The sequence below is a fragment of the Pipistrellus kuhlii genome, unplaced genomic scaffold, assembly GCF_014108245.1.
Source record: "Pipistrellus kuhlii isolate mPipKuh1 unplaced genomic scaffold, mPipKuh1.p scaffold_m20_p_14, whole genome shotgun sequence".
NCBI classification, from domain to species: Eukaryota; Metazoa; Chordata; class Mammalia; order Chiroptera; family Vespertilionidae; genus Pipistrellus; species Pipistrellus kuhlii.
Window position 1 is genome coordinate 585,267 of NW_023425449.1, and position 10,472 is coordinate 595,738.

Genomic DNA, 10,472 nt, shown 5'->3' on the forward strand with positions numbered 1-10,472 from the left:
TAGGCATCAATCAGGCTGCCAGGAGAGTGATTAGGGGTGATCAGGATGGCAGGCAGAAGCAGCTGGGGGCAATCAGTAAGGAAGGAAGGTGAGCAGACGGGAGCCAGCAGTCCTGGATTGTGAGAGGGATCCCAGATTGGAGAGGATGCAGGCTGGGCTGAGGGACACACCCCATGCACAAGTTTCATGCACCAGGCCTCTGATATATATATTATTTATAATGTCAACCCACAGACTGTAATTACCTGCTTAAGTATTTTGTATATAACCCAAATATCTGGAAATTATAATTATTTTTCAAGATTTTTATTAATTTTTTAGGGAGAGAGGAAGGGAGACGGGGAGAGAGAAACGTCGATGTGAGAGTGAAACAATGGTTGGCTGCTCAGGCACCTCCTACCAGGGACCGAGCCCGCAACCCAGGCCTGAGCCCTGACCGGGAAGGAACCAGCAGCCCTTCCGTGCATGTGACCACACTGGCCATGGCTCTTGTTCTGAACAGCTTATGCACAAAGGAAGATCGAGTCACAGGACGCATAGAAATTGTAAAAAAAAAAAAAAAAAAAAAACACACACACACACACACACAAAAAAAAAACCCAACATTTTTTTCCTTTGGCAAAAGCACAATTAGCAGGCAATATTAATATTCTGACCAGACAGCCATCTCTCCAGAGAAGTGCTTCATAAAAAGGACTTCTTGTGATGTAACCATGAATCTGTTAGCAATCTTGAAAATGGAGGCGACTGTGCATTTCCAGACCTGTGTGCTGTGCTCACCTCCTGTAGGACGGACCGCCATGCGCCAAAGCGCGATGAGTGAGCACGATGCTTGTGGGGCCCCGGATATGGGCATCTGATGTCCTTTCCGGGCGCCGTCACTCCCTCCCCCCACCCACCCACTCCGTGCCCTTGGGTCCTGTCCCCTGTGCCCTCCTGTCTGCCCTCCCTCTGCCTCTCCCTCCCCTCCCCTCCCCCATCCCAAGGTCCCTGACCGGGAGAATGGGGAACGGCTGCCCTGGGAGTCAGACACACAGGAACCGGCTCCCAGCTGCCCGTGGAGGACCCAGGGCTTCGGTGACCCCGCCCGCTGGACGGGGCCACCCACCCCACCCCGGGGCGGTGGCGAGGGCCCAGAGGGAAGGCACTGGGGGAGCGGGCCACACCCTCCCAGTCCCAGGCCCTCGGCCTCCGCAGCCTCTGGGCCTGGCCGCCTGGCCGCCTGTTCACCTTGCCCCCGCGCTCCCGTCCCTGAGAGGCCGGCGGCCCCGCCCGCCCGCGGCGGACCAGCCTGGCCGGGGCCGCGGGGCAGGGCCCGGAGCGGCCGGACGCCTGTCTGTGCAGGGAGGGTGTCCAGCAAAGAGCTCGGGGGCAGGAGAAGCAGAAGCATCCTTTATTCCCTTTCTGGGGCCCCAGGGCTAGCCCAGCCTGGGGGCGCCCCGGCCAGGGGCGGCGGGCTCGGGCCCCGGGGGCCCCGGGAGGGCGGTGCGGGCGGCGGGGGCGCCAGGAGCAGCAGGCCGGGCCGCGGGCCCTGCGCGTAGCGGAAGGCCAGGCGCTCCAGGCGCTGCTTGCGCAGGGCCGCCTGCGCCGCGTGGTGCAGGGGCCGCAGCAGCGCGGGCGGCGCGGCGCCCGGGCCGCGCAGCAGGAAGTCGAAGCCCGCGCGGTCCCGCGGGTCGTAGAAGAGCGGCCCGCGCGCGGGGTCCGGGCCGGGCGGCCAGGCGAACGGGAAGGGCAGCGTGAAGTCCTCGGTGAGCACGCGGATGGCGAAGTCGTCCTCCTTGCCCAGCGCGCGGTAGGCGCGCCCGATGCCGCGGAAGTGCGCCTCCCACAGCTGCGCGTCGCCGCCGTAGATGTCCGGGAACGGGCACTCCGGGGGCAGCACGGCACCTGCGGGCCGCGGGCGTGGGCACGGGGCGCCTGCAGCGGCGGAGCCGCCAGCACAGGGGGCAGGGAGGCCGGAGGGGGGCGGGCCCTGGCTGAGCCAGGCCCGTGGAGGGGGTGCCCCTGATGGGACAGCACCCCACACCGCGGAGGGCAGGCAGCACCCACCCCCACCCCGCGGAGGGCAGGCAGCACCCACCCCCACCCCGCGGAGGGCAGGCAGCACCCATCCCCACCCCGCGGAGGGCAGGCAGCACCCACCCCCACCCCGCGGAGGGCAGGCAGCACCCACCCCCACCCCGTGGAGGGCAGGCAGACCTAGGCGGGTGTCGGCAGGCTCAGTGGGGGAGCACTATCCTAGGAACCAGGAGGTCAGGGTTCATTTCCGGGCAGGGCCCAGGCCTGAGGGGCAGGCTCCACCCCCGGTGTGGGGCGTGCAGGAGACAGCCCATCCGTGATGCTCTCTCATCACTGATGTTTCCATCTCCTTCGCCCCCTTCCTCCCCGAAGTCGATAAAGATGTGTGAGATATGTATGTTGTTGGGGGGAGAAGTCTGGGTGGCTGCCCAGGCTGGCTGCGCGCAGTCTCCCAGCCAGCTCAGGATGCCGGCTCAGCCGCAGACCGTGGAAGGAACCGGAAGGGGGACCAGCCGCCCCCGGGGGGGAGGGGGAGAAGGGGGGGGTGGGTCCTGAGCTGTGCAGAGAACGGCTGTGGGACCGCCCAGGGTCAGGCGGGATCCGGGAAGGAGGGAGCCAGGAAGAGGACAGGGAAGCACTCACTGGAGGAGGGACGCTGAGGGCCCATGCCAGGCCTGGCAGCTGGAAGTGGGGAGGAGCCCGGGGAGAGGGGGCTCCCGGCCTGGGGTGCAGGGTGCGGGCCCGGTGCCAGGGGAGTGGCTCCCCATTGGACGCCCGCTGGAGCAGGCTGAAGGAGGCATGTGAGTCTCTTGTTCTGACGACAGTGAGTGAGCTATGAGGGTCCTTGGGGGCCGGCAAATCCAGGGACCCCCTCTCCGAAAATGGCCTGGGTACGAGCACAGCACTTGCCCCCTGGTCTGGGTCCCTGCGCCCTCACAGCCCTTCTGCGGCCCCAGGTGGCAGCTCTGACCCTGACTCTGGATGGGTGATCCCCTCCCACGTGGCCAAGCGCCTCTGGGCTATCACCCTCACCCCCTGCCCAGCGTGCTGGGCGCCTGTGTGCCAGGCAGGCCCTGGGCAGGTCCTCGGCACTCGGACCGCCCGGTGGGAGTCCGCCTCCGCCTGTGTAAGCCAGGGCTGGTTTAACCGCCTGCAGCTCAGCCCCTCCTGCCGGAAACCGGAGCCGTCGGCGGTGCTCTGCCCGCTCCCAGAGGGAAGGCAGCGCCGCCTGCCTGAGCGCCTGCCCCGGGTACCTTCCTAGCTCAGCCCCCAGACCGGGAGGGCCAGGGCGGGTGTGTTCAGCACCGCGGACAGCTCCGCGGCCCGCAGGAGCCTGGGACCCCGGTGGTGCCTGCCCACTGGGCCTCCAGGTGAGCAGCCGGAGGTGCAGAGCTGCCCTCTGTCCCCGCCCCTGGCCTGGCGTCACCCTCAGCGCCAGCAGGTGGGGAGGCAGGCAGGGGAGTGTTGCTGTGGGAGGGGGTGGGAGACAGCTGTGGGGAGGAGGGGAGCTAGTGGACGGGCCCCCCTGAGAGGAGAGAGAGGAGAGGAGAGGAGGGGCGAGGAGCGGAGAGGAGAGGAGAGGAGAGGAGAGGAGAGGAGAGGAGAGGAGAGGAGAGGAGAGGAGAGAGAGGAGAGGAGAGAGAGGAGAGGAGAGGAGAGACCCCCGGTGCATGGGAAGAGGGACACCCCGAGGCAGCCAGAGCAGGGATCCAGGGTGAGGGGTACTGGCATGCAGGGGTGAGGTGAGAGACACTCGGATGCTGACTGTGTCTGAAAGATGGAAGTGGCAGGCTGTCCAGGTCAGGGTGGGTGGGAGGGGAGAGGGAAAACACTGTGGTTTTGGGCCTGAGCGCCTGGCGGAACCCAGGCCCCCTTACTGAGGTGGAGGCTGGATCTCGGCCTCTGTGCAGGCTCCGGGCCCAGGCCCCTCTCTTCGCAGCTCCTGGTTCTTCCCCTGCAGCCCCTCCTCCTGCCCGCCCGCTGCAGGCTGGGGGGGGGGCAGGGGGGCCAGGTCTAACTCCGGAGGACGGGTCCTCTGACAGGCTGGGGGGGGGCAGGGGGGCCAGGTCTAACTCGGGAGGACGGGTCCTCTGACAGGCTGGGGGGGGGGGGCAGGGGGGCCAGGTCTAACTCGGGAGGACGGGTCCTCTGACAGGCTGGGGGGGGTGGGGCGCAGCGGCCAGCTGGCTGTGAGCTGGCAGCTGGGGTGGGCTCCGGCTGGGAAGGACCCAGAAGGTGCTATTTTTAAAAAATATATTTGTATTGATTTCAGAGAGGAAGGGAGAGGGAGAGAGGGAGAGAGACATCCATGATGAGAGAGAATCATGGATCAGCTGCCTCCTGCTCACCCCCACACTGGGGATCAAGCCTGCAACCCAGGGGTGTGCCCTGATTCAGAGTCAAACCATGACCTCCTGGTTCCTAGGTCGATGCCAGCCACTGAGCCAGGCCAGCTGGCGAAAGGTGCCACTTGAAGGCACGGAGGCAGGTGAAATCACCAAGAGCCTGAGGAAGAAAGACAGGCCAGGGAGGAGGGCTGCGGGGAAGAGCCAGGAGCCGTGAGGAGGAGGGGCCTGGGCCAGGAGCCCCGAGGGTCCTGCATGGAGGAGGCTGAGGCCGGGTGGCTCAGGTTTCGCTGCTTTGGCGAAGTGCCAGGAAGGCAGGCTGGTCCGAGTGGGACCACGTGGGTGGGAGGCAGGGGGTCACAACCTTTTCGGAGAGCGTGGTGACCAGCAGGGAGAGAAATCAGGAAGCTGACGGGAAGGGGGGGAAGGGGCGGGGTGCAGAGCTGCTGCTCTTGGTGCTGGGAGGAATAAGATGTCTCCACACCGTGAGGTCAAGGTCACGCGGGGCCTGAGGGAGGCGTGGCCAGGAGGGAAGGCATGGACAGGCGGGATGTTGGCGTTGGTGGGAGCAGGGGAGGGTCATGAGGACAGAGCCTGCGGGCGGGCACAGGGGCAGGGGCAGTGCCCACAGGCCAATCACCCACAGGAGTCCTCTTCCCGTGGCTTTAGTTCCTCAATGAAAGAGGCAGCCAGCCACCCATGGGGGGTGAGGAGGGAGAGACTGGACAGAGGAGGAACGCACAGGCCTGGCTCAGGGCCAGGCTCAGGGCCAGGGATCCAGGCTCAGGGTCAGGGATCCAGGCTCAGGGTCAGGGATCCAGGCTCAGGGCCAGGGATCCAGGCTCAGGGGTCAGGGATCCAGGCTCAGGGGCTCAGGGTCAGGGATCCAGGCTCAGGGCCAGGGATCCAGGCTCAGGGGCTCAGGGTCAGGGATCCAGGCTCAGGGCCAGGGATCCAGGCTCAGGGCCAGGGATCCAGGCTCAGGGACGGCCCCAGCCCCACAGGCTTTAGTGGGGGGAGGTTCTCCCCATCTGCTCAGCTGTGAACCAGGAAAGGAGGAGGCGGGAAGTTGGGGGGTTGCCAGGCTGACACAACAGAAAAAGCGAGGGCCAGGGCGGGGGAGGTTGTGCGGGTGTGACGATCACACAGGGGGGTGGCAGGCAGGATGGGGAAGGGGTGGGAACTTGCTAGAAACCCTGGCTCCCGGGAGTGCTGGAGCCCCTCGGAGAAACTGCTGGGAACTCCTGAGAGTTGGAGGGGGGCCAGGACGCGGGGGGCTGGGGAGGATGAGGGCCTTTAAGAGCCAGTGTGGGGGGAACCACCAATGTGGTGACAGCAGAGACCAGGATCCCAGTCCAAGGAGGAGGCGGGAGGGAGGTAGACTGGGGGGGGGACTGCCCCAGTAGGGACAGTGGGAGGGGACTTCTGAGGACCAGCTCACAGTGCAGAGGGGGGTGATTAGGGATGGGGGGGCAGAGGGTGACCTGAGGAGCCCTGAGGAGTGCAGAGGCCCCGCCCACAGGGGGCACTGGAGGAGGGACTGCTGGCTGTGGGGTGGTGTCCAAGCCCTCAGCCCTGTCTGCCCTGGCAGAGCCTCCACCCCCATATGCCACCGGCACCCTGCCCCTCCAGCCCTCCCGCCTGTGCCTCACCTGGAGTAGGCACCGGAGGCGGAGGTGGCGGCAGGCTGGCTTTGCTGGGGTCCCCGGGGTAGGGGGAGGCCATGGCAGCAGCCCTGGCAGATTGTTTACCTGCTGCCCAGGAGACGGGGCGGGGCCTGGGGGGGAAAGAACGTTGCATTTAAAGGGGCCCCACCTGGCGGTGGGCTGGGTGGACAGAGGAAGGGGGGTCAGCTGGCACCGGCCTCTCCCCCACACCCTGCAGCCAGCCAGCTCTGGGCCTGGCTAGGAAGCCAGCTTGGGGGGGGGGGGGGGGAAGATCCTTACAATGTATCACCATGTCATGCTTCTCTAAGGTAATTACTTTCCTCATTGAATATCCGGTAAAGTGGGTTCAGCCATTTCACAGATGGGAAAAATTGTTTGTTTGCTGGTTGGATGGAGTCGCACCACTTTGCACACCAACCCCAGGAAGAGGATTACAGCGACAGGGAGTGTGGCTCAGTGGTGGTGTGTGGACCTGTGAACCAGGAGGTCGCAGTTCGATTCCCAGTCATGGTTGTGGGTGACCAGGAGGCAGCCGATCCATGATTCTCTCTCATCGCTGATGTTTCTCTCTCTCTCCCTCCCTTCCTCTCTGAAACCAATAAAAATATATTTAAAAATTAAAAACCACCAAGGAAAACGGTACTCTTCAGGTGTCCAATGGGCCAGCTGTGAGAACGGAGTCAGGCAGCCCTCTTAGCTGCAAGGGATGCTGGGCAGTGTGGCCCGCCCTGGGCAGCAGGGGCCGGCAGCAGGGGGGCAGGAGGCAGCCCAGGAGCTGCGGGCTCACTGGGAGCGGTGAGTGGAGGAGGAGCCAGAGTGCTGGCGGGCCCTCCAGCCTGGTCACAGCCCACATGCCTCCCTTCCCCAGACCCCCCCCACGGCCCCGGCCCTCCGGTCTCAGCAGCCCCACCGCACGGTTCCCCTCCCCGCCTCCCCGCCTCCCCGCCTCCCTGCGGGGCAGAGCGGGGTCCAGGCAGAGAGCAAGGAGGACACGGCCCGTGGGCGGGAGAGGAGGGTGGCAGTGAGGAGTGTGAGTGAGGAGGGCCCCGCGCTGCCCACGCTGCAGGATGACCCCTCCTGGTGCCTCCTTGCAGTTATTTTTATTTAATTAATTTATTTATTTTTCTTGCAGTTATTTTAAAATCGCATTTCCAGAAAGTGGGAGAGAAGCCTCTTTCCTTGCCTCCCCCTCACTGTGAGCGTTGGGAGGGTGACAGGAGGAGCAGCCCTGGACGATGAGGCGCCCAGGCTGACACTGCCCCCTCCCCAGGCAGCAGACCCACCCAGCAGGGCCCCCCCGCCCCCCGCAGTCCCTCCGAGGGCTCCTCTGCCCTCACGCAGCAGCCTTCTGTGGGCACCAGCAGGGAGGGAACTCCGATCCCCTCCGGGATGCAGTGTCCGGCGGGAGACCCAAGGGCCGGGGGAGCCCAGGGCTGGGGGGGACGGGACGGGCCTGGCCAGGGCCATGAGCAAAGGCCGTGGAGAAGACAGGGCTGGGGAGCCCAGCAGGCGGCGCGGGCGGGCAGAGTGGGGGACCCCAGCTGGGCCGGAACGGAGCAGGCCCCGCAGGCGGGTGCTCGCTGCCACCCATGGGAGGCCCAGGGAGAGGAGCCACTGCCACGGCCCAGCGGGCGGGGTGAGGGGCGGAGAGACGGGGCTGGGCTGCCTCTTCGCAGCAGTGCCAGCAGCCTGTGCTGTGGCCCGGCTGCGGCTGAGGGGTGGGGAGCGGGGGTGCGGAGGGACGGCCTGGGCAAGGGTGCGAGGTGGGGCCCTGGAGCTCCCCCAGGCCCCAGACTCCCCGCGGCAGGGGTGCCCACGGCCCGGTCCACCCCTGGGCGGTGGGCTGTCAGGGTCCCTCCACACACTCCGACCTGCCCTTCCAGGTCCAGGGGCTGCGGGGCGGAGAGAGCGGCCCCTGAAAGAGCACAGGTCTCTCCCCCTCGGCCTCTGTCCTCCTCAGCGCGCACACACACACACACATACACACACACACACACCATCCTCCCTCACCACCCCTGCCTGGGCCCACAGTGCCATCTGCCGGCGGCACAGGGAGACGCAGGCGAGTGGGCCTGGAGGCCCCAGCTGGGCTTGTACCTGGGAGGGGTTAGCACCACGAGGGCAGGGAGGTTGGCAGGGGGGGGGGGGGGGGGGGGGGGGCAGGCGGAGCAGGTGCTCCTCGGGCCTCACCCTCACCCTGGCCTGGAGTTGGGGGCCTCAGTCTGAACCTGGCTCCATCACTGACTGCCGTGTGACCTCCAGCCAGTGCCTGCCCCGCTCTCAGCGTCACCCCAACGCCAGGCACAGGGGTGAGTGCGCCCCGCTCCCAGCTGCTGTGAGGTGCCCGGGCGGAGCCCACCCCCAGCAGGGACTGTCGGTGCCCCTCACTCCCCAGAGGCTCATGGGAGACACTCCAACCCCAACGCGTCCCCATTCTCAGACATGGCGGGGCCAGGGCAATGGGCACAAGGTCAGGGCCCAGGGAGTGTCCCTCCCGGCCCCTCCTCAGGGGCTGTGTCTGCAGCGACCGTGGCCAGTGTGATGGAGCCGCCCGGAACCCCACTGCGCGGACATGGCGTTGCTCTGGCTGCCGGGTGACCAGTGGCCCCGCCTCGGTGCTCCCACGGCCCCCGCTCCCACAGGCCTGGGGTCAGGGTCCAGCAGGGCCTCCCTGGCCTCCTCTCAGGGCTCTCTGAGGCCGCAGGCACGGGGCTGCTCCGTGGGCCTCACAGGGGCGGCCGAGAGCCGGGGGGGGGTGGAGACGAGGGCCGGGTCCCAGGCCACGCGGGGGGCACAGGCCAGGCCCCCACACGCTGCCGCGGGCACAGCACCAGGCCCAGGGTCCCAGCTCTGCCCCTGCAAAGTGCCCTGCGCACTGGGACCATTGTGACCTCAGGGCTGAGGTCAGAGCTGGCAGAACCGGGGAGGGGTGCCCAGAGATAGGGCTGCCCCGCTGGCGTGAGGACAGGCCTGTGGGTCCTCCATGCCGCACCCCAAGATGGACGGGCAGCTTTCGGAAAAGCAGCGCAGCCACCCCCCGGCTCACAGGACGCCGTCAGCCCTGTCCTCCAGCCCTAGGTCAGCCCCGCACGCCAGCAGGGGGTCCCGGGGGGCACAGGGCCCCTTGCCCAGGTGCCGGCCTCAGCCTCTTCAGGCTGAGCTGAGGAGGGAGCTGGGGAGGTGCGAGGGAGGAGGCCTGGGTTCCGCCTCAGCTGCTGACCGCTGTGAGGCCCCAAGGGCGGCAGCCGGGCGGGTCCGGCCCCCACGCCGCCTCCTGGGACGGACGGGCAGGCTCCCTGTGCCCCAGCCCCAGCTTCTTTACACACAGACACTGGTTCGCTTGTTGGTTTCAGAGAGGAAGGGGAGGAGGGAGAGAGAAACATCCATGATGAGAGAGGGTCAGGGATAGGCCGCCTCCTGCACGTCCCCCACTGGGGTGGAGCCTGACGCCCGGGCGACCAGAATGGAACCGTGAGCTCCTGGGTCAGAGGTCATGCTCAGCCCCGGAGCCCGGAGCCCGCCGGCCGGACAAGCTGCGGCTTCTCCAGGGAGCGTTCCTCTGCGGCCTTGGGGCCCCATGTCCTGAGCAGGCCCGGGGGGAGCCCACGTTCCTCCCTGCCTGCTGGGCCCCGGCGTGGAGGGCGCCCTCCCTGGGACGCAGGGCGGCTCCGGTCGGAGCCGGTCTGGCCTGTGGGCCCTCCCTGTGCCTGGGACTCCCGTGGTCCTGACCCGCCGCCCTGGCCTCCGGTGGGTGTCGGCCCATCGCCCCTGTGTCCGGGTGCTTCTCAGGCGAGGCCCGCCCCGGTCTGCCGCTCTGGGCCTGGGTCCCATTGTCCGTCTGTCCATTATCCGTACTCCGTTCCGGCTACTGCTGAGCGGGGTTTCTGCAGACAGAACAGTTAGGCACCGGCCACCTGAGGCCATTGGGGTTTCACCGGGGCTGCTGTGAGCAGATCTGGGGTGAGCGCCGAGGTGGGAAAGGCGGAGCGGGTGGTGATGTCTGTCTGACCGCCTTCCACGCTGCCTGGCCCGTTTGCATCCCCACCCGCAGGCAGGCGCCCGGGGACCCGACATCCCCGCCCCCCCAGCACTCCTCTGGCTCGGGGCGTCCCGGTGGCGCTGGTGAGGCCGCGGCTTGGCCATGTTTCTCTCGTGGGAAGAGATGTCGGGCGCGATTGTACGACTGTGTGTGTGTTCGCCGGCTGTCTGTCTGCTCGGGGGAGCCTGTCGCAGTCTCGGTGCCCGCGCTGCCAGGCTGTTGGTGACCTGTTGGTGGCGTGTCCGTGCCGTGCCGGGTCCGTCCTCATCGGACAGGCGGTTGTCCTCCCAGCCCTCAGCGTGTCCGCTCGTTTTGTGAGCAGAGGGTCTCCACTCTGAGGGGACCGGTTTTATGATTTTTTTTCCTCCTTTTATGGAGAGTGCTTTCGGCGTCCGTGTAAGA

The 10,472-nt window shown here is 66.9% G+C and overlaps 1 protein-coding gene across 1 annotated transcript; it reads right to left on the reverse strand.

Annotated features, from left to right (window-relative positions):
- Positions 1-1,393: 1,393 nt before the first annotated feature.
- On the reverse strand, positions 1,394-6,089 carry LOC123652331 (zyxin). The gene is made up of 2 exons (XM_045581588.1): positions 6,017-6,089; positions 1,394-1,887 (listed from the first exon to the last, which is right to left on the reverse strand). The coding sequence occupies exons 1-2, from the start codon at positions 6,087-6,089 to the stop codon at positions 1,394-1,396; spliced, it is 567 nt and encodes a 188-aa protein (XP_045437544.1).
- Between the last annotated feature and the right edge of the window lie 4,383 nt (positions 6,090-10,472).